This window comes from Podarcis raffonei, chromosome 4 (assembly GCF_027172205.1).
Source record: "Podarcis raffonei isolate rPodRaf1 chromosome 4, rPodRaf1.pri, whole genome shotgun sequence".
Lineage (NCBI taxonomy): Eukaryota > Metazoa > Chordata > Lepidosauria > Squamata > Lacertidae > Podarcis > Podarcis raffonei.
This window is the reverse complement of record NC_070605.1, coordinates 17,960,652-17,988,558: the sequence shown is the minus strand read 5'-3', so window position 1 is coordinate 17,988,558 and position 27,907 is coordinate 17,960,652. Positions and strand designations below refer to the sequence as shown.

General features: G+C 43.9%; 1 protein-coding gene across 1 annotated transcript in view; it reads right to left on the bottom strand.

The window, feature by feature from the left end:
- Positions 1-891: 891 nt before the first annotated feature.
- Positions 892-27,907, bottom strand: part of MTNR1B (melatonin receptor 1B) — a 39,200-nt gene continuing 12,184 nt past the window's right edge. Inside the window, exon 2 of the mRNA XM_053385587.1 lies at positions 892-2,192. Coding sequence (XP_053241562.1) covers positions 1,324-2,192 — 869 coding nt within the window. The 3' untranslated portion in view covers positions 892-1,323. The remainder of the gene's footprint in view (positions 2,193-27,907) is intronic.

The following is a 27,907-nucleotide window of genomic DNA, read 5'->3' as shown; positions in this document are numbered from 1 at the left end:
TCATAAAAGAGAACATTCACCATGAACGAACAATGAGCGTGATTCAGTCCATGTCAAATACTTCTGAAGCCCAAAGAATTCTGGATACTGTAGTTTGTCACAAGTGCTGGGAATGCTAGCTCTGCGAGGGTTAAACTACAGCTCCCAGGATTCTTTGGGGGTTGAGGTGTGCCATAAACAAGTCTAAGGGGGCAATCCAAACCCCAGCTGCAAATTGCGGAGGGCAGAATGGGGCACAGAGCAGCAAAGCCACCATTCCATTTACAGCCTTGTCCTGGTGGCAGGCGATGAAGGTTGGACAAGAGGATTGTTGTATCAGCCTGCAGCTCATGCAGCCATCATTCCCAAGTAGAACAAGATGCCATCTCATGACAGCAGTGGGACAAGCTGCTGCGATGCCAAAAATGGACGATTGTTCACCATGTGCATATAGGTCAGCCATGTCAGCTCAGAGTTGGAACGGACAAATATGCAATCGTCAGTTTCTCACCCCCCACCCCAATCCCAAGTCTGGTTTGCCCCATTTCTGCATCACGTTGTGAACTGTATTATAAATCCACATGGAAAATTTGTACTCATTTAAGCACCTGTTTTTGTACTAATGCACACATTTTTGCAATAATTTTCCCCTAATATTTTTGAACGTTATTTTTTTTTACTAATATGCATGTTCCTCTTATACATGCTTTTATTTGTATGCGTATTCTGCTTGGAAAACAGACCATTTTGAGAAGTGTCAATTCAAATGATAGCTGTAGTTTTGGTTTTCACATAGTTTCAGAAGGTCCAGATTTCATTAAAATGAATGGATTTATCTTTCTTTGTCTTTCCCCTAAAGCTTGGGGACAATATCTCTTCTATATTATACGTAAGAAAGGGCTGGCATTCAGCTGAAGAGGCAGTCAGTAATTTTCTTTTCCCTAAGAGAAGGGGAAATTGTTAGAAGTCACCATCCACAACACATCCTGACAAGACAGTGCAAGCATTCTGCTTCCTGAGAACCATATTTTGTACAAACGTTGAAGGACCCTGGTAGACCTGCTGATTCTACATCCAAGTCCATGGCTGGCTTCAGCCTGTTGGTTTGTTTACCTTCTTCTTCTGTATTCCAAAGCCAACTTCATATTGATACCTAGCTATCAAATATAGAAACATGTAAACAGAAGGTGCATTGCCAAGAAGACAAGATTCCAGTCGCCACAGCACGCTCATTCGGTGGGGGAGAACACAGGACAAGGTAAGCAGGAACAAGATGTACAACTTTAAGAAAAGCATTGTTGGAATTCACAAAATGGCGCCCTTTCGCATCCACTGTCCCCCTACCTACAAGGTCTCGGTTTTGAACTGGTCATTGTTATTTAAAGCAGGAGACGGCTTGCTCTTCTGAACTTCGGTCCCTGCTTTGGATGTGTCCTGAAAAAGCAGCCTCGGCACCCACAAGGACATTAAGATCCGTTTGTATTCCTTCCGGAAGTTTTGGTTCAGAAGTCCGTAGATTATTGCGTTAAGGCAACTGTTGAAGTAGGCCATGAAGTAACTCACCACAAACAACCACTCGGGGACCCTGGGCGCTATTTCGGAAGGGTTGATGGCCACAGCCAGCCCAATGAAGTTCAGCGGCGCCCAGCAAAAGGCAAAGATCACAAACACAACAAACATGGTGACAAAGTTCCTGAAGTCACTCGGCTTCAGCCTCAGCTTGACTTCTGACTTTACCCTCCTCCGCACTTGGATCACCAGGATCCAGATTCGAAGGTAGCAGAAGCTCACGATGGTGATGGGCAAGACGAAGTGGATGACGACCACGGCAATGGTATAATAGGAGCTGGCCGTCTGGGTGAAGGTGCACGAATAGATGCGCGGGTCGTACTTGAGAGAGCCAACGAAAAAATTGGGCACCGTCGCGATAACCGTCAGCACCCAAATCAAGCAGACGTACATCATGGTGTTCCACCAACTGTACACTTTGTCGTACGCAAAACTGTGGCATATGTAGCAGTACCTGTTGATTGCGATGGCGGTGATGTTGAAGATGGAGCCAATGACACTCAGTCCCATCACAAAGCCGCTTGCTTTACAGTGCATATCCCCCAAGGACCAGCCATTGTGGAAGATGGCTGAGAGCACTAAAGGGAAAGGGTACAAGGCCACCACTAAGTCGGCCAGGGCCAGGCTCACCACAAATGCATTACCTAGGAGAAGGAGAGAGAAAGAGAAAAAACACAGACACATAATAATAATTAATTGGACATCCCAACTCACAGGAAACTAACAAACACCTTCAAGTGACAAGTAATAAGGAGCAACAGAATACCAGAAATGTATGCCTGTTAAGACTGAAAATCCAACTCTAAAATACAGACACTCCCCAAAAACTGAATATTGTGTTCTACCAACCTATGCCCACCTGAAGAGTCTTAGGGACAATCACCCAAACACAACACTATGTCTTCTCATAGTGGTCTTCAGAAGGTGCAGTTGGGGGGTGGAGAGTTGGTGGCTGCCTCTCAGTAATAGTCAGGAAGATATCTGCCATTGATCTGCCAGTAAGTCTCACTTCCAGCCCTTCAAAATGGCTGAAGTCTCCTCAATTTGCTCTCATGATTTGTGATTTAAACTCAGGAGGAGGACACCTGTTGGCCCATGATGTGTTAGAAGGCAAGGATACCCAAAGTGATGTCCAACCAGATGTTGTTGGATCCATCATCCATCACCGTTGGCTATGCTGGCTGATGGGAGTTGGGGGGTCCAACATCTGCAGGGCACCATCTTGACTACCCCTGGTATAAACTTCACAACAGTATGCCTGTCAGTTCATAATCTTCTTAGACTCTGCTAACTGATCAGGATGCTGGTGGGTGGGATGACCATACTCATTCATTTCTCAGAATTGCAAATAAAGCCCTCCATCCCACAATGGGGAAAATAATAATAATAATAATAATAATAATAATAATAATAATAATAATAATTTTTATTTATACCCCACCCTCCCCAGCCAAGACCAGGCTCAGGTATAAAAACAATGGATTAAAATACAACTTAAAAACAAGATTAAAATACAGCCTCATTTCAGTAGAAACTCAAATCAAAAACTTTTGGGGGGATGAAAACGTCAAATCTTCACCAAGGCCAACTATCCAGACTGGTCCCACAGGGGCCAGAAAAAAGCCAGGGAAGTCCCCAAATAGGAGTTCCATCACAGAAAGAGAAAGGAAAGAGGGGGAGGGGATCAAGTTGATTCCAAGCCAAAGGCCAGGTGGAACAACTCTGTCTTACAGGCCCTGCGGAAAGAAATCAGATCCTGTAGAGCCCTGGTCTCATGAGACAGAGCGTTCCATCAGGCCGGAGCCAGAGTTGGAAAGGCCCTGGCTCTGGTTGAAGCCAATCTAACTACCTTAGGGCGAGGGACCACTAGGGTGTTGCTATTTATGGACCTTGAGGCTCTCCGTGGGGCATACCGAGAGAGGCGGTCCCGTAGGTATGAGGGTCCTAGGCCGTGAAGGGCTTTAAAGGTCAAAACCAGCACCTTAAATCTGACCCTGTACTCTACCGGGAGCCAGTGCAGCTGGAAAAGCACTGGGTGAATATGCTCCCATGGCAGAGACCCCGTGAGGAGCCTCGCTGCAGCATTCTGCACCCGCTGGAGTTTCTAGGACAGCTTCAAGGGCAGCCCCGCGTAGAGCGAATTACAGTAGTCAAGCCTGTAATTGCTTCTGGGTTTCAGGAAACCTCAGGAGGGGGAAGTGCTCTTGTGCTGAGGTTCTGCTTGCAAGCTTCTCACAGGCATGTGGTCAGCCACTGTGAGAACAGGGTGCTGGACTGGACAGCCCACTGGCCTGATCCAATAGGCTGTTCTTGTGTTTTTATGTTCCTATGGCCTTAACCAAGCCATTTGTCTCTTAAGTTTCCTGTCCCTAAAATGGTTGCAACACTGATCTCCTTTGCAGGGTTTGCTTATGAGGACGAAACTACTCTTGTTACTCCTTTTGCAAGCTAAAAAAAAGGAATGATAACCAACAGCCCCTGTTATGGACTGATGGTTCATGATGCAGTCTGTTTACTGAAGCTAAGCAGGCCTGGGTCTGGTCACGGCCTGGATGGGTGACCACTGGCTTGAGTTCCGTGGAGAAAAGAGAGACAGGATTTAAAGGTATCAAATAAAGATATTCTGGAACAGTGACAATGAATCACTTGCCTCTTCTGATAAACGGCACAAATTGAACTGACCTGCAGGAATGTATTTTCCTTTGAGTGATGATGCGCTGCTTGCTTTCAACCACTGATGTTCTGCCACCAGAGAGCAATTTGGGAAGAAAGCACCTCCTCTATACCTTACCAAAATGCTGACAACAATGTAGAAAACTCAAAGCAATAAGAACCCAATGAAAAGAAACAAAAGCTTTCAAATGCTTAGAAGTCTCTGGGAATGAAATGCATTCCTCCCCTCCTGGCAAAGCAGTGGAAGCTCTTTGTCGATCTTTAAATGATGTTCCTTTCATCACTTTGCTCTCTCTCTATAAAAAGCAATTCCTTTCTCCCCGCCTCCCAACAGCAGGATATTAAAATTGATATTGGGGGGGGGGGGAGGAAAGGAACGCATTTCTCACAACATTTCTTCTGCGGAGTTTGTGGGATGAAGGCCAAGTCAAATCTGCAGTAGCTTTCTAACTGTATTTATAATAGGAAAGCTCTTAATAGTAGGTTTTTGATATCTGGGCAGTAATGGGTATGGGAAGCTTTAATTGGATCGCTGTTTGCTTGCCTGCTTTTATAAAAATAAAAGTAATATTCACCACTTTGCCCCATATACCCACTTAACCCCTTTGATTCTGTGGACCTGACATTATTGGAAGTGCCTCATAATACTCATCCTGCAGTCGTGTTGGAAATTGGTCATTTGGTGTGGTTGGCACATAAACTTTGGAACTCCCTGCCTATTGACACCAGGCAGATGCCCTTGTTATATACCGTATTTTTCGCTCTATAAGACGCACCAGACCACAAGACGCACCTAGTTTTTGGAGGAGGAAAACAAGAAAAATATTCTGAATCTCAGAAGCCAGAACAGCAAGAGGGATCGCTGCACAGTGAAAGCAGCAATCCCTCTTGCTGTTCTGGTTTCTGGGATAGCTGCGCAGCCTGCATTCGCTCCATAAGACACACACACATTTCCCCTTACTTTTTAGGAGGGAAAAAGTGAGTCTTATTGAGCAAAAAATACAGTACTCTTTTGGGTGCCTGCTTAAACATTTTTGTTTAGGCAAGTCTACCCAGACACACAGAAGTCAGGATGTTTTCATCCCTTTTACTATTACAGTGGTGCCCCACAAGATGAATGCCTCGCAAGACAAAAAACCCGCTAGACGAAAGGGTTTTCTGTTTTTCGATGCGCTTCGCAAGGCGAATTTCCCTATGGGCTTGCTTCGCAAGACGAAAACGTCTTGCGAGTCTTGCAATTTTTTCGCTCCCCCCCCCTTTTCTAAGCCGCCAAGCCGCTAATAGCCTTTTAGCCGCTAAGCCGCTAAGCCTTTAATAGCCGCTAAGCCGCTAAACCGCTAATAGCGCTAATCCGCTAATCCGCTAATCCGCTAATAGGGTTGCTTCGCAAGACGAAAAAACCGCTAGACGAAGAGACTCGTGGAACGGATTATTTTCGTCTTGCGAGGCACCACTGTAATTTTAATTAATGTTTTAAATTGTTCTAACTGTTGTTGTTTTTACTGATGATTTTAATATTTCTTGTACACCATTCGGAGATATAATCAAGAGGTATAGAACTGTTGTTTGGTAAATAAAAAATAACTTGCTTTTTATTTTTTTAATGCACTTATCCATCCATCCATCTGAAATTTTTATAGAGTTGGAGAACACCTCAGAGGTCATCTACTCCAACCCACTGCTAAACACAGAGTGCAATCCCTGGTAGATAATCACACCATACTTCATAAACATATGTGGCGTTTGCCCTCCTATGTGTGTGACATCATGCTGGGTTCATAGGGAAAGGGTTAACTAATTGTAAAATGATTAACCAATGGGAACCCAGGGGCAGAGTTAACTGTGTATACGGTTTAAGCACAGAGGGATTTTTTTTAGGGAGTTAGAGTTGTTGAGAAGACAGTCTGGAGTTAGAAGAGACAGAGAAGTCTATGGGTTGGGCTAGTCTGGTGAGAGAGAGTGAGAGAATTTGTTAAGAGGAGTCAGTCAAACAGCTGAGATAATCAGTCAGAAGGTATTAGGAAGGTATAGGCCAGTAAAGAAACTAAAGTTAAGGACTTCCGGTCGGCGCCAGCGTCTAATGGCTGCCTCCTGCTGAGCTCCGCTCAGGGAGGCTGCTTCGCGAGTTCGGGTCTGACCGCTACGGCGAAGCGGGGACCCCTAAAATCTCAGGCGCAGAAGCCTGAGAGCAAGGAGGCTTGGTGGGTACCTTAAGCGCCCCCCCTCACTGCAAAGGAGTCTTTTTAAAGGCTCCGGAGCGGCATCGGGGAGCGCGGTGCTGAGAGCCGCTACCCAGCCCGCGAAGTGAAGCCGTGCTGCCATTTGACGGAGAGCGTCGATTCCTTCCTGACATTTGGAACGTAATTGGATTATCCGTGAGTAAGAAGGAACAACAACTTTAAAAGAAAACATTTAGAAATTGGCTGAAAACGGAGAAGGCAAAAAATAAGGAAGTCTGCCTTCCTCGGACTGCATGTAACCAAAGCAACGAAATAGGAGGCTGCAATTTGACAGGAAGCAGCTTTAAAAATTGACGGACTCAGACATTGGACTTAATTCCCCCTCTAGCAGGCAGGGGCAGGGGGGGAAGATTTTTGATTTGTCTTTCCTGCATGGAGGAAGCATAGAAGGGGAAATTTCTGCCGTTTTGAACCCTTGGGGAGGGCTGCCTGGAAAGTGAGCCACCGGGACTGAGAGCTGTCACTAGAGGCTTGCTACAAAGTTGGTGCTTTGCCCTTTTATAACAAGTAAAGACTCTACTTGCTTCAAGTCTGGTACTCTGGAAAGTTACAATTTGCTATTACTTGGACACAATTAACAATTGGTTGTTACTTTTGTTACCTTTGAAGGGAACCCTTGTTGTTTTGCATTAGGAACTTTGGACTGCTCCCTCTAGAGGTTGCAGGGAAATAGCTATTATCTTTACTGTAAGGAACAGGCTTGTGGAATTTTCCAACTGAAAGTAATTCCCGTGGGAACGACCTTGGGATGAGTGGCCCAACAGAAGAGAGAATAACAACAAGAGCTAAGAGTAAAGTTGAACACAAAAGAAGGGGATCAATTACAAATCCAGCTGCAGCTGCTACAACTTTTTCTATGGATACAGTGACAGTGACATGGGCATTAGTTAAAATAAATGAATCTTTGGAAGTGCTCACAAAGCAGAGCACTGAAAACTCCAAACAGCTGTCTGAGTTGTCAACAAAATTGGATTTAAATACAGATATAATAAATAAATTAGTTCAAGAAAATGAAATAACTAGAAAGATTGCGGAGGAGGCCAAAATTTCCGCAGAAGAGGCAAAAAATTCTGCAGAAACTGCACAGGAAAAGTTGGTACCAGTCAGTAAAAAGCTGGAAGAACATGATGCGGCCCTGTCTTTATTGGAATTACAGAGGAAAAGTAGAAACTTGAGATTAAGATTGATCCCAGAAAATGAAAAGGACAATTTGATAGACTTTCTTACAAAAGAATTTCTGGAATTTTGGCAGGACGATTTGAAAAAAGAGAAATTTAAGATAATAACTGCTTTCAGACTGGGCAGGAGACAAAACAGAAAGAGCCCAAGAGATTGCTTGATAACTCTGAGATCTCAGGAGGAGAGAGATAAGATATTAAATTTACATTTTCAAAGACCCCTTGAGATTGAAGATTTTCGTGTGCAGATTTTTAAAGACATTCCTAAATATATCCTGGAAGTGAGGACCTACTACAAGGATTTGGTCACCCTATTAAGAAAGAACAACATACCATTCAGATGGGAGTTCCCACAAGGCCTGTCTTTCAACTATAAGGGAAAGAAAATCAAGATAAAAACAGTGCAAGATAAAGAACAATTTTTGGCAAGGAACGAGGAGGACCTTTTGAAGGAAACGGCGGAACCTACGGACCTAGCAGAAGTACCAGACATTTCAAACCTATCCTTCGGGATCAAAACACCAACAGAAGAAGACTTGCTGGGAGCAGCTGGAGGAATAACTAAATAAATAACAAGATGTCTCTGCAAATTCTAAGTTGGAATTGTAATGGACTGAATCTCCCTAGAAAAAGACGTGAGGTTTTTCATATTTTGAAAAAAGAACAATTGGACTTGATTTGTTTACAAGAAACCCACGTGACCAGAGTTCACCGAAAATTACTTATTAACAAAAGATTAGGACAAGAATTTGTTTCATCGGACAAAGTGAAGAAAAGAGGAGTGGTGATTTATGCAAAGGAAAAGTTGGTCCCTAAATTTGTATTTAAAGATGAACAAGGAAGATATTTGGCAATTGAAATTCAAGTTCAAGGAGAAAAATTATTGATTATAGGAGTTTATGCACCGAATGAAGGGAAGTCAGAATTTTTTAAGAAATTGCATGAGACATTAATGGACTATTTGGATTATAATGTAGTTTTAATGGGAGACATGAATGGAGTGGTCTCTACAAATATGGACAAAGCACAAAGACAGGTGGTCTCCAAAGATGGGAGACTACCTAAGACCTTTTTTGAAATGACTGACAACATGAACCTGATTGACATTTGGAGAACAAGGAACCCTCTTGAAAGAGAGGGAACTTTCTTTTCTGAAGCAAAAATGACCTGGACTCGAATTGACCAAATTTGGGTAACTAGTGGAATGGCATCTAAGATAAAGAAAGTGGAAATCTGCCCAAAGACTTGCTCCGACCATAATGCAGTAAAGATGGAAATGAACATAACAACAGCTGGATCCTTTAGATGGAGGATGAATGACTCCCTGTTTAGAGATGCAGAGGTGTATAAAAAGGCCCAGAAGGTATTGAAGGATTACTTTGAGATAAATCTGAGAACACAAGTGGAAAAAAGAGTAATTTGGGACGCAAGTAAAGCCGTCATGCGAGGATTTTTAATACAACAGAATTCCATAAAAAGGAAGAGATATAATGAGAAGAAGGATAAGATCTTGGAAAAGATAAAAGAAGGGGAAAAAAATTGAGATCTAAACCAAAGTCACATGAAATCTTGAGAGAAATTAAGTTTTACCAGAGACAATATATGGATTTGATGAACCAAGAGATAGAATGGAAAATAAAACAAATGAGACAAAGGACATTTGAATCGGCTGATAAATGTGGGAAACTTCTGGCATGGCAATTGAAGAAGAGACAAAAACAGAATACGGTTACAAATCTAGAAGTGGAAGGAAAGAACATTTATAAACCAAATGAGATTAGAAACTGTTTTCAGAGTTATTTCAGGAGACTTTATGCACAAGGGCTGGTGAATGAAAAAGAAATAGAAGAATTTCTTAAAAAATACGGATTACAAAAAATTTCTGAACAAAGTAAAGTGATTTTAAACCAGAAGATTACTGATCAAGAAATTGAGGGAGCCATTCAAAGTATGCAATTGGGAAAATCTCCAGGACCTGATGGACTAACCTCCAGATATTACAAAGCTTTGAAAGAATGGCTTATACAACCATTGAAGGAGGTTTGTAATGAAATTTTAGAGGGGAAAAAGGCACCTGAATCGTGGAAAGAGGCTTATATCACACTTATACCAAAGTCAGAGACTGAGAAGAACCAGGTTAAGAACTACCGCCCTATATCATTACTCAATGTGGATTACAAAATTTTTGCAGACATTTTAGCAAAAAGATTGAAAAGAGTTTTGGTGGGGGAGATTCATAAAGACCAAGCGGGCTTTCTTCCAGGAAGACATTTGTCAGACAATGTGAGAAACATAATAGACATTATGGAGTTACTGGAAGTTAATATTAACACCAAGGCAGTATTAATATTTGTAGATGCAGAGAAAGCCTTTGACAATATTTCTTGGAGCTTTATGAAAAAGAATCTCCAAGGGATGGGGGTAGGCCAAGGTTTTGAGAATAGTATAAGTGCGATTTACTCTGAACAAAAAGCAAAACTGATTGTAAATAATGTGGTTACAGAAGAATTTGCTATTGAAAAAGGGACACGACAGGGATGCCCAATATCCCCACTGCTTTTTATATCAGTCCTGGAGGTTTTATTAAACATGATTAGAGGGGACCAGCTAGTTAAAGGGATTCAGGTCGGAGCTAAACAGTACAAACTGAGAGCATTTGCAGATGATCTAGTTTTAACTTTACAAGAGCCAGACACTAGTACGAGAAGAGTTTTAGAGTTAATACAAGGATTTGGTCAAGTAGCAGGCTTTAAGCTGAACAAACAGAAAACGAAAGTACTGGATAAAAATTTAACAGTTCAGAAAGAGAGAAATTCCAGAGTGATACTGGTTTATCGGTAGCAAAGAAGGTGAAATACCTGGGGATAAATTTGACATCCAAGAATGTGAATCTATTTAAAGATAACTATGAGAAATGCTGGGCAGAAGTGAAAAAAGACTTAGAAATATGGTCAAGTCTGAGACTTTCCTTGTTAGGCCGAATTGCTGTTATCAAGATGAATGTTTTGCCGAGAATGTTATTTCTGTTTCAAACATTGCAGATTGTGGACAAAATGGATTGTTTCAAGAGGTGGCAAAAAGATATATCTAGATTTGTCTGGCAGGGCAAAAAGCCCAGAATAAAATTTAAGATACTAACTGATGCAAAAGAAAGAGGGGGGTTTGCCCTGCTGGACTTAAAACTGTACTATGAATCAGCGGCTTTTTGCTGGCTGAAAAATTGGCTGCTTCTTGAAAATACAGATATTTTGGATTTGGAAGGGTTCAATAATAGATTTGGCTGGCATGCATATATATGGTATGTCAAGGTTAAAATCCACCAAGGTTTCAAAAACCATATTGTCAGAAAAGCCCTATACAATGTATGGATTAGGTATAAAGATTTGTTGGAAAACAAAACCCCCAGGTGGTTGTCACCGATGGAAGCTAAGGAAGTGAAAAAATTAAATATGGAATCCAAATGGCCGAAATATTGGGAAATTATAGAGTATGAGGAGGGAAAAGTTAAATTGCAGAGTTATGAGAAACTGAAGTCTAAAGTAAGAGACTGGCTTCATTATTATCAGATAAATGAAGTTTTTAAACAGGACAGGAAAATTGGCTTTCAGGTGGAGAGGTCGAAATTAGAAACAGAGCTTTTGGAACCCAGTACTAAGAATTTGTCAAGAATGTATAACTTGCTGTTGAAATGGAACACACAGGATGAGATGGTTAAATCAGCTATGATTAAATGGGCACAGGACATTGGACATGACATTATGTTTGCTGACTGGGAACAGTTATGGACCACCGGTATAAAGTTCACGGCATGTAATGCCTTAAGAGAGAATATTATGAAAATGATTTATAGGTGGTACATGACCCCAGTCAAGCTTGCAAAAATTTATCATTTGCCCAATAACAAATGCTGGAAATGTAATGAAACTGAAGGTACTTTCTATCACCTTTGGTGGACGTGCCCAAAGATTAAGGCTTTCTGGGAAAGGATTTATAATGAAATGAAAAAGGTGCTTAAATGCACTTTTGTGAAGAAACCAGAAGCCTTCCTCCTGGGCATGGTAGGCCAATTGGTGTCAAAGAAAGATAGGACGTTTTTTATGTATGCGACAACAGCAGCAAGAGTACTTTTAGCAAAGTACTGGAAGACACAAGAACTACCCACACTGGAAGAATGGCAGACGAAGGTGATTGACTACATGGGACTGGCTGAGATGACCGGCAGAATCCGCGACCAAGGGAAAGAGATGGTGGAAGAAGATTGGAAGAAATTTAAAGTTTATCTTAAGAACTGTTGTAAAATTAATGAGTGTTAAAATGTTTTGAGTAATGCAAAATAGAATTGCAGCGATAAACAATCGGACATGAGAAAAAGGACTTAAAGGAAGTGTTATAAGTAATTAAAATTAGGGGTTGCTGGAAAGATTTAAAACAGGGATGCAGAAAAAGGAGGTATGGGGAAGTCGCTGAAAGAAGGCTTAAGGAAAAGAAGGTTAAGAAATTATACGTGTTTATATGTTTGTTTGTTTATGTATTGTTTTGTATTGTCTTTTAATATGTGTTGGAAAATTAATAAAAATTTATTAAAAAAAAAAAGAAACTAAAGTTAAGATACTGGCAGGAATATTATCTGAGAAACCATGAACTTATTAATGTTTGTAAAATAAACTTGGTTTTTTTGGTTCACTTTTAACAACCGACTGGACTCAGTGTATTACCAGAGAGTAACTAGTTGGTGGCAGCGGGGAAGTGAGCACAGTGGTGGCACATGGATCAATAGACCGTTAAACGTCCAGGGACCCTGTGTGATTACCACAACATCCAAGGATGAAGACTGTACCTCTTACCATTACAAAGTTCCGCCTAATATTTATCCAAAATCTGTTGATCCTAGTTCTTCCCTCTGGTACAACAGGAGACAAGGTTGCTTCCACATCTTTGTATTTAACACACTTTTATACCACTTTGCTAGCCATGTTTCACTGCAAAGAATCATGGGAACTGTAGTTTGTTATGGGCACTGAGAGCAGTTAGAAGACACCCCCCCCACACATGCTGCCACAGAGTTACAATCCCTAGACTCAATTCCTTTTCCAAAGGACCTCTGGCAATGGCAGGTCTGCAAGAGATATACACTGGCTCCCTCAGCCAGTAAAGCAAGATGAGTGTCGCAACCCCAGAGTCGTCCGCGGCTGGACCTAATGGTCAGGGATTCCTTTACCTTTACCTAACAACTCCCAGTACCTCTAAGAAGCTACAGTTTCCATATTCATTTGGGGGGAAGCCATGGCTGTTGAAGTGATATGAGTGTTAGAATTCCTGCTCCATGACTGCAGTCATGGGATTGTTGTCTTTCACATGACAGTATATGTTTTGACTCCACAGGGTGGGAAGTGACGAAGACAGGATGTTTGTGTTACTGTGTTCTGTGAAGTGGGACTATTGTCCTTTGTACTTTCTCTTTGCTGTCTGATGCTAGAGAGAGAGGGAGCCATGTTGCAGTGCTCTCTCTGTGTTTATGTAAATAAAGTAGATTAGCCAAAATGTTGAGTTGCTGAGGTCACACGAAATGCGCAAACTCTGCGGATCCCTAAGTGTGCCGGTGTCAGTTGGCATCGGTCGCTGTGATGTTCGGGCTGAAGAAAGCTTTTGAAGCTCCCGAACAATTGACCAGGAGGGAGAGAACATGCCAATCGGGCATGTGTCTCTGCCAGGGTTCTACTCGAGTGTAGGCTGAACCCCTGACAATGAGAATGCCATGGTGCAGGTGTGACCCAAGTCCGCACCATCTACTGTGGGACAGCCTCTCAGATATCTGAAGGTCCTTAAAATGTCTCCCACAACCGTTGCCTGAATTCTCTCCTCCAGCCTAAACACAGTCCAGAGTTTCAAATGGCCTCATCTTGCTTCCAAAACTGGAATGGTGCATTCAGAGCCTTCTGCTCACAGTTTAGGGTTGCCATTGTTATGTACTGAAGTTCTCACCCTGGGCCAGTAGGGGGATACTGTAGATAGTTATGCAAATAAGGGATCGAAAGTGATGTTCAGTGATTGGATAGTTTTAGAAAGTTGTTACAATAACGTTGTACTGGAGCTCTATATAAGCAGGCTGGCTGAACCCTTCAGTTCAGTTCTGTCCTGGCCTGTGAATAAACAAGAGCTGTTTGAAGAATCGCTGTGTCGTCTGATATGTTCACCCACAACTTAACAGCCATATTTTGAAGAGCAAAAAAGAGGACACTACAACGGCTCTCGTTTTAAGTACCCCTACTATATGTAGGCTATAGAAGCTGTGATATATTGCTGGGGGGGGGGAGGAGAAAAGAAGAGGAAAGCAAGTCTTCAGGCAGCAGTTATGTCTATGTCTCATCCAGAAAGTATAGCCAGACACATTTTGGTGAATTTTAAAGATGTCCACCCGGACAGAAATTTTACCCCAACAAAGAGGACATGTCCTGGAAAAAGAAGACGCATGGCAACCATAGCTCACTGCACCTCTGGTGGTGACTGGTTTTGCTTCTAGCCCCCCCCCCCCCCCGTATGTGGCCCTTGGAAAGTTGACTAGAAGGAAATGCGGCCTCTGGAAAGGCTGAAAAAGGCCCTGCACCTCTGTTTTATGCATCCTAACAAGAACCATTTACAGGTGGAAGCATGCCCCTGATTTTTAATACAGAGGGGTGGTGAAAATGCATATTGGCTATGCTTAAAAGTACAACGTCCCCATAGTGGAAGATACTCAGTATTCCCCTTACGGTGCCTCCTTGTGTGTGTCCTTGGTACCTTTTCCTATGCAGGGTTATGCCCCAAATAAATGTAGCCTTAATTAAACTAGTTCCCCTTTCTTTGTAGTGAATGCATATGCAATTTCGTTTTGTTTTGAAAGATTAAAATATAGATTATGCAAAGCCAGTCCCAGTGGAGGACGAGACATCTTATTGCCAGCTGATGTGGAACAAAATATATGCAGAAGTAAGTTGCCATGAACAACAGCAACAATGGAAATCTGCCAGATACATTAATGGAGAACTACAACTACAGTTGTCAGCGGAGAGATGCTAATATCTAGAAGTGAAACTCTGCCCTTACCATTATATCCTTCTGACCGTGAACAAAACATAACCAAGTATAGGACCAAGATGAGGACTGCGGAGCAGAGAGCGAGTCCTGACATGATAAAGGCTCTGTAGTTGAGTGGCCCCTGAGTCCAGGAATTGTGTATGGCAGCCTGTTCTAGATGGGGTTGCACCCTCCCTTAAGAAACAGGTATACAGCCTGAGTTTACTCCACATCCAACACTGTTGACGGAGACACAAGTAGCCTCCATTGTGAGAGCCACTTACTAGCTTCTGCTGGTTCATCAGCTACGACCATTCTGGGATGAGAATAGGCTGGTCATGGTGGTAAACCCATAACTCCCAAGACAGATAACTACAATGGGCTCTACTGGTGGTTGCCGTTGGACATGGGTGGAGAACCTACACTCTTGTAGAAAATGTTGGGATACAGCTCCTAATGGTTGGCACCCGTCCGTCTCAGGGGACAATGGAGTGATCATCTGAGAATGAAGTCAAACCAATATGTTAGCAGCACTGAGATGACCTCTCTGGGGTGCAAGGCTGGGCAGTGTGTATGGAGGTCCTGGGCTGCTCAGGTGACAAGACCCTGTTCTTGGCCTCGCTCACGTCATCTAAAGGAAAGCAGAACAGTATGTTTGGCACTAGCTTGGCTGCAGGAGCTGCTGGAAGGAGGCATACAAGGCGCCACCCAACCATCTTAGGGACTCCAGATCTGTGTTGGGTTTACACCTTAGCCTTTTCTTCTCCCAAAGATGCCCTGCAAGGCAGTGGAGGTTCAGGATCAGAGTTCTCCTTCTGCTAGACAGGCCACCTTCCCAGCTGGATGAGCCCCATCTGCCCCCTCACTTCTCTCTACAGCATATGCAGAAATTGCCTTCTTGACTATTGGACCCACAGTTGATCTCGACTGCCAGAGCCTGTTTTTGCACGCAGGCGAAGTCTCTAAGTCACTGAGGGTTTGAGACCCGTCGGTTACCCTCACCTGGTTTAGCTGGCCAGTGGAAGCCGTTCCTAGAGTGAGGCCACTGTCTCATGCTGGCAGCTTCTAGGAGCCACAGGTAAGAGCTGAGTGCAAGGTGGGGGACCAAAGGTGGACGAACTACCCCAGAAGAAGCACGACCTGTCCCACACCAGAGGTACTACCTCTCCCCTAACACTCCATACATACCATACACAGTCATGTGATACACAACAATCTCAAGACCGCAAACACAGAGCAGGAATCCTAACAGGGAGTTGGAATCCTACAGCGTATGGAGGACACTGTGTGACACCGGAGAAATATGTTTTCAGAGCCCACCCTCTTTTTTGTGATTCTCTCTATATATATTTTGGTAAGTTTTCAAACTGTTTTTAATGTTGTATCTTAAATTGTTGCAACCTTAAATTGAAAGCGGGGGGCAGTAAAATATATAACTTCACCATCATCATCATCATGCTGACCTATTGTCTTGCTCTCACCTTCCTCTTGCACGTTGATTGTTGCCAAATACGCTAGATCTTTTCATATCCCAGATCTTGGAAGCATAATATAAACTACCCAAAGCCACAAATACATGCTTGATATACAGTATCCAAGAATCATAGAATTGTAGAGTTCGAAGGGACCACGAGTGTCATCTCGTCCAACCCCCTGCAATGCAGGAACCCTTTGCCCAAGCCCGCACTCCTGAGATTAAGAGTCTCATCCTCTACCAACTGAGTCATCTCAGTTCTGTTCTGTTTCCTGATTAGCAAGCAACAGCATGCCCTCCAACATTTCTCTGGTGAAAATAGGAATTTACCATTCCATCATGATAATTTTGCTATTTATACCCCACACATCTTATTGGGTTGCCCCAGCCACTCTGGGCGGCTTCCAACATATGTAGAAACATTGAACATTAATAAAACAATAAAACATTAAACATTAATTAAAAAAACCCTTCCCTATACAGGATTGCCTTCAGCTGGCTCAGGGGTTGGATAACTCCATACCCTTCAACATTTCTCCAATGAAAATAAGTGCATTCTAATGAAAAGTGAGGGACCCGGGTGGCGCTGTGGGTAAAACCTCAGCGCCTAGGGCTTGCCGATCGCATGGTCGGCGGTTCGAATCCCCGCGGCGGGGTGAGCTCCTGTTGTTCGGTCCCAGCTCCTGCCCACCTAGCAGTTCGAAAGCACCCCTAAGTGCAAGTAGATAAATAGGTACCGCTTTATAGCGGGAAGGTAAACGGCGTTGCTGTGTGTGGCGCTGGTGCTGGCTCACCAGAGCAGCTTCGTCACGCTGGCCACGTGACCCGGAAGTGTCTTCGGACAGCGCTGGCCCCCGGCCTCTTAAGTGAGATGGGCGCACAACCCTAGAGTCGGACACGACTGGCCCGTACGGGCAGGGGTACCTTTACCTTTACTAATGAAAAGTGGGACCAAATCAGAAACTGGGATGGCTTCTCTAAATCTGGGTTGTCCCTGGAAAATAGGGACCCTTGGAGGGGTCTGCAACAGGTCCACAGCGCTGCAGGTGTTTTCTCTGTTAGCATACTCTCCTAACCTACCACAGGTGGCAAAATAAACAATCCTCGTCACTCCATTGTTAACTGGGGCTTTAAGCTCCCCCACGCAGATAAAGCCACTCAGCTACCGCCTCCCAAGAAGATCTCATTCAGCATTAATAAAGGTGTTTATAATGACTCTCTGTTGCCACCTTGTGTTTCAGGGTAATTCCGTGAAAATGTCAACCTACAGACTCATTTTTCATTTATATACAGCAGGGATGGCAAACAGGTAGATCGCAATCTACTGGTAGATCGTGGGGTGCCTGTGGTAGATCGCGGTAGATCGCAGGACCCCTTCCACCCCCCCCAAACAACTTTGAGCTCCCCCAAAAAGTTCAACAACTTTGACTTCTCCAAAAAAAAAAAAACTCAAAAAAATTGACTGTCCCCCAAAAGCTCAGCAACTTTGATTTCGACTTTCTAAAAAAAGCCCAACAACTTTGGTCAATCCAGTGAGTCGATCACCGCCAGCTTTTTTATAGTGGGAGTAGATATATAGTATATAGATAACATGTTCTATATCAGTGGGAGTAGATATATAGTATATAGATAACATGTTCTATATCATTTTAAAGTCAATTTCCCAAAGTTACATTACCTGACAACAGTTTCTTTAAAATGACATTGTACACATGAGTAAAACAAGAAGAGGCGTGACGTGCAAAGTGATGAAAAATTTCCTACAGTCCAGTTAAAGTCATTCCTAAAACAATATAGAATCTGTTTTAAAATGGAAAATCAAATATTGAAAGATACCAGCACTTATTTCCTGCTCCCCGAAAGCTGAAAAGCTATTTCTTGACTGTGTTCATGTGAACATAAGCAAAATGTTACATATTGCTAAAGGTATTTCCTAGAAGAAATTTGCTTCTCTGCTGTACCCACATTTTGAGAGGAGTGTACATGACTGGTCCTCCTTCCATAACTGGTCTTCCCTTCCATAACTTTGGGAGAAGATAGACCCTGGGAGAAGCAGTCCCCTCAAATATTTTATGGGGGGGGGGTTGCTCTAGTTATCTCCCTCTTGGACTATTGCAATGCGCTCTATGTGGGGCTACCTTTGAAGGTGACTCAGAAACTGCAATTAATCCAGAATGCGGAAGCTAGACTGGTGACTGGGAGTGGCCACCAAGATCATATAACACCGGTCCTTAAAGATCTTCATTGGCTCCCAGTACATTTCCGAGCACAATTCAAAGTGCTGGTGCTGACCTTTAAAGCCCTAAACGGCCTCGGCCCAGTATACCTGAAGGAGTGTCTCCACCCCCATGTGTTCAGCCTGGACACTGAGATCCAGCGCTGAGGGCCTTCTGGCAGCTCCCCTCACTGCGAGAAGTGAGGTTACAGGGAACCAGGCAGAGGGCCTTTTAGGTGGTGGTGCCTGCCATGTGGAATGCCCTCCCAGCAGATGTCAAGGCAATAAACAACTATTTTACTTTTAAAAGACAACTGAAGGCAGCCCTGTTTAGGGAAGTTTTTAAAGTCTGACACTGTATTGTTTTTAATATTTGGTTGGAAGCCGCCCAGAGTGACTGGGGAAACCCAGCCAGATGGGCGGGGTATAAATAATAAATTATTATTATTATTATTATTATTATTATTATTATTATTATTATTATTAAGGGAACTTGACCCCAAGGAGTTGGCTCCTATGCTATTCCCCTGCGTTGGCTTCTGACTTGCCGGATGAGGCTATGACAACCAGTCTGCACTCAACAACAGCTCTTAGAAAATCGAGCCCTTTCTGTACCTAATAACTACAAAAAGCAGGCACATTACCCAGCATGTGCTTGAGGAGTCAAGTGCTGTTATGAGCCACTGCTAGTCTTAACCATCTGCTCCTTTGGGGAAAAGGGCCTTAAAAGCCATCGTCTGTTGGTATGCCTCATCTTTATAACAATGCACTGCAGATTGGTAAGGTGAGTAAAAGTACGGGTGCAATGGAAAACTGATTCAAGCAAACTCTCTCCTAAAGCTTTGGCTGGAAAGTCTAGCAAATTCATGGAACAATAACCTCAAAGATCCCAGGCTCAAACTTGCTTGCAAAGAAAACCCTTGTCTGCCTCTCCACGAGAGTCAACATGATCCCAGGATTTGAACCAGACAAATACCTTTGCATTATGTCGCTCATTATCTTCTCTGCCCAAGCAGAATGCAAGGGACAAAATATATGTGACTGAGCAGCAAAATAGTCTGGCCTTAATGATGAATGGGGCAGAGCACAGCTTAAGGAGGCAACACAGAGTGACATTGATTCCTTATTTATAAGATGTAATGGAGGTGCTGTTTGTAAGGTGGAAAAAGAGGCCAGCTGGAAGAACGGTTTAACGGCAAGTGAAGGATGTCAACTGGACTCTAAATAAGAAATGATGCGGCAATGTGAGGAAATGATGATGACCGTATGTTCGGAACTGATTTTAAGAGACTGAGTTAAATCTCCATTGTTCTCCCAGACACTGAGGTCCAGCGCTGAGGGCCTTCTGGTGGTTCCCTCACTGCGAGAAGCCAAGTTACAGGGAACCAGGCAGAGGGCCTTCTCGGTAGTGGCACCCGCCCTGTGAAATGCCCTCCCACCAGATGTCAAAGAGAACAACAACTACCAGACTTTTAGAAGACATCTGAAGGCAGCTCTGTTTAGGGAAGCTTTTAATGTTTAACAGATCACTGTATTTTAATACTTTGTTGGAAGCTGCCCAGAGTGGCTGGGGAAACCCAGCCAGATGGGCGGGGTATAAATAAATTATTATTATTATTATTATTATTATTATTATTATTATTATTATTATTCTGTACCAAGGGACTGGAGTTCGCTTTGCACACCAGCCGGTGGGCTGGAGCCAGCTGGGGGCTTGCCAATTGCCCCCACTTGTGAACAGCCCCCAAACGGAGATTATTATTTTTTTTAAAAAAAGTCAGGGCAGCCACGTTTTCCCATAAGAAATATCCCAAAATCTATACTGGCGCAATACTAGTTTGGGGCAATGCTTTTATTAGTCCAACCAAAAATGTCATAAAATAATGTTCTTTAGAACTGTTCACCAGTCTAATCGGGGTTACCAATGAAAGCAGGACTTGAGTGCAATGGCATTCAGAAGGAAGGCAAGAAGGAAGCAAGAATTTCTAGCCTGCAATCTTTATAAGGTAAAGGGACCCCTGACCATTAGGTCCAGTCGTGGACGACTCTGGGGTAGCGGCGCTCATCTCGCTTTATTGGCCAAGGGAGCTGGCATACAGCTTCTGGGTCATGTGGCCAGCATGATGAAGCCGCTTCTGGCGAACCAGAGCAGTGCACGGAAATGCCGTTTACCTTCCCGCCGGAGCAGTACCTATTTATCTACTTGCACTTTGTGCTTTCGAACTGCTAGGTTGGCAGGAGCAGGGGGAGCTCACCCCATTGCAGGGATTCGAACCGCCGACCTTCTGATTGGCAAGTCCTAGGCTTTGTGGTTTAACCCACAGCGCCACCCGCGTCCCTGCAAACTTTATAACTTAAGAATAAAAAAACATTTGCATACCAGGAACTTGTGGGGCCTCAGTAAGAAAGTTGTTTTAAATGGAAGCACCATATAACTTAAAAAGAGAGACACCCTCCCCCACAAAATAATATAGATCCTTGCAAGTACAGACAGTGCATGCGTCATTCATACTTGAACAGTACTCTCCATCCCAATGACCAACACTTTTCCTTTTACCCACCCACACATTAAGGGGGGGAACCCTGATGATTGTCACTGATCTCTAGTGAATTGCATCCAGCCGGCTCAACAGAAGTAGGATTGCAGCCAACACCTCTTTGTGTAGCAACCAAGGATAAAGTATATCCTGGCAGCCGTCCAGAGAAAGTTGTGCACAGTTAAAGCTCACTGAAATGGATTCCAATAGGATGAAAGCGCACCCTCTGGAATGCAGCCAGGATGCGTGCAACCAAACTTCAATGCCTTATTCATACAGCTGCATTTCCATTGTAAGTGGTGCTGAAACTCCCCGCTGCTAAATCTTGCTACAGCCCAACTGGGAAAAGGAAGCAGCAGATGAAAGAAGACTACATGGGCTTCAGTTGGCTTAATATTACTCTAGTGTGGCCACTTGCACATCCCCAGAAAATAGGAAATGCATTGCTGAAAAATGAGGACACAGATTTGGGTAAAATTTGCTTGTGCTGATTTATATGGAGAGTTGCAGAATGTTGACATCTCTGCCAGGAAACAGTTGGTGGTCCCCAGAAACAGGTATTATGAAGACATAGTCATCATAGCTAATAGCCAAGAGAATAGCTTCATTTTCCATGAAATATAACATCAAACATAACAGGCCAGTCTAAGAATTCAGTCCACTGACAGCCAAAGGAATGCATTGCTCACTCGAAGCATCATCATTGCAGAAGTTTTGGGAGCAATTTTTATTATCAGTTCCACACTCCCATCTCCAAAAAGAGATAAAGATTGGACAATCTGTGCTTGTTTCTTTGAGTGAAGTTTTAATTCAGCTCTATCTTGGGCAAAATTATTTCTCCTTCAGAATTAGACACAATGAAAGCACCAATTTCTCCTCGAGCCCCACTATTTCAAAAGATCAGATATTACTCCACGTCTTACAAAAGAGGTTAGAGACATTTATGTAACCGGCAAAGTGCTGCTGATTCATACCAATTATTGTATGCAATGGCGAGAAAAGCTTTCAGATGTTTAAATACAACCCTCTTTGTAAATGCTTTCCTTCCTTCAACGCTACTCCATAGGCAGATTTGCAACTATAGCCCAAGTTAAACAAACATATGAAGAGCTCTGCTGGATTGGACTCAAATAACCAAACCAAAAAGATAGATGAGTTACAGGCGGTCTATGTTCCTCTGGTGACAGTTAATAAAAATAAATAAATAAATAAATAAATAAATAAATAAATAAATAAATACTAATCAACATAGAAAGTATCTTTGTTTTGTTTTGTTTCTCCGTGCCTCATACTATAGTGTTGTGTATCGGTCAAAGCCAAGTACCATACCCTATACCCTATCAAACCATTTGCAGCCATGTGCATCTTTCCAATGCAACCCCAGTTCCACATGCACTGTCCTAAGGAGGAGATTTATCAGATTCTTACAAGGGAGAAAAGGAGGAGAACAAAGCTAAGCTTGCTTATAATAATAATAATAACAGCAACAATTTTATTATTCATACACTGCCCATCGGACTGGGTTGCCCCAGTGCTCCCAACAGAATATTAAAAGCACAATAAAACATCAAACATTAAAAACGTCCCTATAGAGAGCTGCCTTCAGATGTCTACTAAAAGTCAGATAGCTCTTTATTTGCTTGACATCTGATGGGAGAGCGATCTACAGGGTGAGCGCCACTACCGAGAAGGCCCTCTGCCTGGTTCCTTGTAACTTCCCTTCTTGCAGTGAGGGAACTGCTAGAAGGCCCTCCGGGGAGAACGATGGGGGTGGAGGTGCTCCTTCATATTGCATTTCAATATCTCTGTGGAGGAGATCTTTAAGGATCACAAAAGATTCCTGCCAAAATTTCTGTGCTTATGGTCATTCCCACTGCTTTTAATATTGTATTTATGAATTGTTGTAAGCTACCCTGGGACCTCCTATTGATCGCTGTTTCCCTCACCCCTATGTTTTTAGTTGTTTCTAAGCGATGACAAACCTACACAGCATCTTAAAAAGCAGAGACATCACCTTGCCAACAAAGATCTGTATAGTTAAAGCCATGGTTTTCCCCGTAGTGATGCATGGAAGTGAGAGCTGGACCATAAAGAAGGCTGATCGCCAAAGAATTGATGCTTTTGAATTATGGTGCTGGAGGAGACTCTTGAGAGTCCCATGGACTGCAAGAAGATCAAACCTCTCCATTCTGAAGGAAATCAGCCCTGAGTGCTCACTGGAAGGACAGGTCCTGAAGCTGAGGCTCCAATACTTTGGTCATCTCATGAGAAGAGAAGACTCCCTGGAAAAGACCCTGATGTTGGGAAAGATTGAGGGCACAAGGAGAAGGGGACGACAGAGGAAGAGATGGTTGGACAGTGTTCTCGAAGCTACCAGCATGAGTTTGACCAAACTGCGGGAGGCAGTGGAAGACAGGAGTGCCTGGCGTGCTCTGGTCCATGGGGTCATGAAGAGTCAGACACGACTAAACAACAACAACAATTTTAGCTGTAAGCTGCTTGGTTCTCCATCAAGGACAAAAGGAGGAAAAATGAATGGATGAATGAATGAATGGGTTCAAAATCCAAATAACAACAAAAAACAGATAAAATACAGCACAGGATCAATACCAAATAAAAGCCAGCTCTGGGCAAATGGAAAGGTATTCTGTTGGCACCACGAAGACCTAAAGTTCAAACCCAAGTGAGTCTCTCTGGGGAAGTCGTTGCATAAAGGCGGGGCCACATAGAACTCTCATCCATCTCCAGACACATGGAGCAAATAAAATAATGAGTAAAGACTTGTGTGTTTATAGGAATAACTGCCAAACATTTTTACTCTGGCTGCATTAGATGGCAGATGGTTGAATCTCTAGTCATCAGAACACATTATTTTGTCCCAACAGCATGACTACACTAGTCCAATGTTGTGCAGGGCAAGAGACAGAGAGTCTAGTAAACGGTAGTTCAAAAACTCCCAAATAGTGTGTAACAAGAGAACTGTTAGCAAGCAAAGAGAACACATTTAGGAGCGATTTCCATAAACCAGAGTGTCCACTCCCCAAGGAGGTTCCTTGCTGCCTCTCTCCATGATCCGCAGCGCTCTTCGAATCATAGAACTGTAGAGTTGGGTGGGACCTCAAGGGTCACCAGCCAAACCTGGAGCAGTCATCTGAAGGGATCCTTTGTGCCAACATCATTATGTATTTAGGGAAGTTTTATACAGCCACGAGCTACCTAGCCATCAGGGATTGGGGATGCACAGCACGCTCAAGACCAACTGGTGAATCTCCGTGACTTCCTCTTACATGCTTTCCATGTATGAATGGTTAGGGTCATTGGAGCCCTGTTCATACTGCGAAACTGAACCACCTGCACCCAGACAGGAATCACTGCTCCTCTGTCCAATCAGCCAGTGTGGTGTAGTGGTTAAGAGCGGTAGTCTCGTAATCTGGAGAACCGGGTTCGAGTCTCCGCTCCTCCATATGCAACTGCTGGGTGACCTTGGGCCAGTCACACTTCCCTGAAGTCTCTCAGCCCCACTCACCTCACAGAGTGTTTGTTGTGGGGGAGGAAGGGAAAGGAGAATGTTAGCCGCTTTGAGACTCCTTAAAGGGAGTGAAAGGCGGGATATCAAATCCAAACTCTCTCTTCTCTTCTTCAATCAGGAGGCATGCTCCATGACTGGGCCACAGCGAGGAAGTGCTTCACTGAGCGCAGGTAGTTTTGCACACCCTGAAATATTTGTGTGCCTTTTACTAGGGAGGCGTGGAGGGTGGCAACACGAGAACGGGCCTCTTCAGTGGTGGCTCCCCTTTTGTGTAATGCTCTTCCCAAGGTAAGGTAAAAAGATAAAGGACCCCTGGATGGTTGAGTACAGTCAACGGCGACTATGGGGTGCGCCACTCATCTCGCTTTTCAGGCCGAGGGAGACGGCTTTCATCCGGCCTAGGACCCACTTATCTATGGGACCCCCTCTCCTGATATGCCCCGTGGAGGACCTTAAGGTCCACAAATGACAACACCTTGGAGGTCCCAAGTTGCAAGGTGGTTAGATTGGTCTCAACGAGGGCCAGGGCCTTTTCAGTACTGGCCCCGACTTGGTGGAACGCTCTGTCGCAAGAGACTAGGGCCCTGTGGGACTTGACATCTTTCCGCAGGGCCTGCAAGACAGAGCTTTTCAGCCTGGCCTTTGGTTTGGACTCAGTCTGACCCTTATGTTTCCCTCCCCTTATGGTTTTGATCTATGGGCTACTATTAAAATGAGGCTGCATTTTAAAGTATATTTTAACCTGTATTTTAAATTGGTTGGGTTTTTTTTAATTGTAATTTCACTGGTGTTAGCCGCCCTGAGCCCAGCTCTGGCCCGGAGAGGGCAGGGTATAAATAATAATAATAATAATAATAATAATAATTATTATTATTATTATTATTATTATCCTCAGACAGCTTTCCAGGTCATGTGGCCAGCATGACTAAACCCCTTCTGGCACAACGGGAGACCGTGACGGAAACCAGAGCACATGGAAACGCCGTTTACTTTCCCACCACAGCAGTACCTATTTATCTACTTGCACAGGCATGCTTTTGAACTGCTAGGTTGGCAGGAGCTGGGACAGAGCAATGGGAGCTCACCCCGTTGCGGGGATTCAAACTGCCAACCTCCTGATTGGCGAGCCCAAGAGACTCAGTGCTTTAGACCACGGCACCAGCAGCGACCTTTTTTTTCATCCCAAGGAAGCTCACTTGGCATCATTGCCATTTTCTCCCTGTGCTAGTTCCAGGTTGCTCCAGCACTTGGGTCTAGAAGGTCCCCTCCTTAGGAAAACAGTCCAGCTTTGCATCTAGCTGACCCATCCCTTGCCCTATTCCACTCCCACCCTCCTCAATGCCCCATATCAGGCTCTTAAAAGTTCTCCAGCAGTAGCATGTGCAAGCATGTCACTCTGCTTGCAACAGGTACTCTGGAAACATCTGCAACTGTGGGAGAGGGACATCTCTACAGCATCCCTTTGAGCAATGCAGACAAAGGGTCAGGATTGCTCTCTAGGTATAGATCCAGTCCTCTGTTTTTAATCATCTGTGTGAACTGCCTTCTGTTTTGGGGTGCGGGGTGTTGTTGTGGGGCTTGTCTTGAATGATGGTGCAGAAGAAGAAGAGGAGGATGAGGAGGAGTTTGGATTTGATATCCCGCTTTATCACTACCCTAAAGGTAAAGGTAAAGGGACCCCTGACCATTAGGTCCAGTCATGGCCGCTTCTGGGGTTGCAGTGCTCATCTCGCTTTATTGGCCGAGGGAGCCAGTGTACAGCTTCCGGGTCATGTGGCCAGCATGACTAAGCCACTTCTGGAGAACCAGAGCAGCGCACGGAAACGCCGCTTACCTTCCCGCCGGAGCGGTACCTATTTCTCTACTTGCACTTTGATGTGCTTTCGAACTGCTAGGTTGGCAGGAGCTGGGACCGAGCAACGGGAGCTCACATTGTCGTGGGGATTCGAACCACCGACCTTCTGATCGGCAAGCCCTAGGCTCTGTGGTTTAACCCACAGCACTACCCGCCTCCCATCACTACCCTAAGGAGTCTCAAAGCAGCTAACAATCTCCTTTCTCCCCCCCCCACAACAAACACTCTGTGAGGTGAGTGAGGCTAAGAGACTTCAGAGAAATGTGACTAGCCCAAGGTCACCCAGCAGCTGCATGTGGAGGAGCAGGGAATCAAACCCAGTTCACCAGATTATGAGTCCACCGCTCTTATCCACAACACCACGCTGGCTCTGTGTGGCAGGCACACTGGAAATTAAATAAAAACAATCCAGAATCTGGACTCCTTCCAAAAACCAATGCCTTTCTTTCCCGCCAGAGCCTGATGTTGTTTCTAGGCAGGTTCTGAAATTATCTCGAGTTGGATGCTTTTGCATGCTCTCTCTTCTAAATTGCTCTTTCAACTCCAATGAAATCTACTTCTCTTTTACCTTCCAGCAACACTTATCCCTCCCTGCGCATCCTCTCCAACTTTCTTTGCTGTTTTCGAAACTGTCATTCTCTGACTCATTTCTTCCACAATACAAATAGGTTCTAATTTTGCTCTTCAGAAATAATTTTAAAATGCCTTTCTTTGAGAACCACCTGCATTTTTCCCCCTGCACCTCCTTCTCTGCTTCCATTTCCAAAATGGCTGAACTCCCTCTGCACGCAATCTGGAGGAATTCTAAGTGCATAGCTGAGCTATTAATTCTTAGGCTGATTCATGGGAGCGCTTGATGATTCACCGCCTGATGACTGGCAGCTGAGGCTAAGATCTACATACGCAGCAGAAAGAGTGTGTTTTATTGTATGTAGAATGAGTTGACAGGCTGGATTGTACCGCTTCAGGGCGCCCGAAAATAGAAAACCAGCAAATTGGAAAGAAAGAGAAATAAAACGAGGACTGCAATCCCTGATGAGCTAGCTTTCTTCTTGCAGGGATCAGTTGTTGCTTTGATATGGAAGAGTATTAGAAAGGAAATGCATACATGCATTTATTTGAAGTGCAGAACTGCAACCATGGCAGGGAGGCGGTGAGGGAAAAGCCAAGCCGCTCCCTGAATTTCAGTTTTCACCTAAATAACTAGCTTTTAAAAAAAATAAATAAATTGTGGTTTACAGGGGAAAGCATGCAAAGAGTATTCTACTACACCGAACCCCAAGAGAGCAAACCTAGGCACAAGAAGCTGTCGTGAAGCAAGCCAGTGTAAGCCGGTGCAAAGTTACACGAGATCCAAACTCTGTTCAACGGAAAGACTGCTGCTCTGCCTAAGCCTGGCAGAGGGACAGCAAGCCTTTAAAACAGTGTTCAGTGCTGGGTTGCTAGGTCACATAACTAAGCTGATCCAGTCTAAGTCCCAGGGGTGCCAACTTGAATAAAATATTGGGGGAGACCCAAGTAAGCCCTGCATAATCAATCACATGAGACACGATTTGAATGGCAAAGCCCATCAACTTGGTGTGGGTGTGGTCCCCGCAAATATTT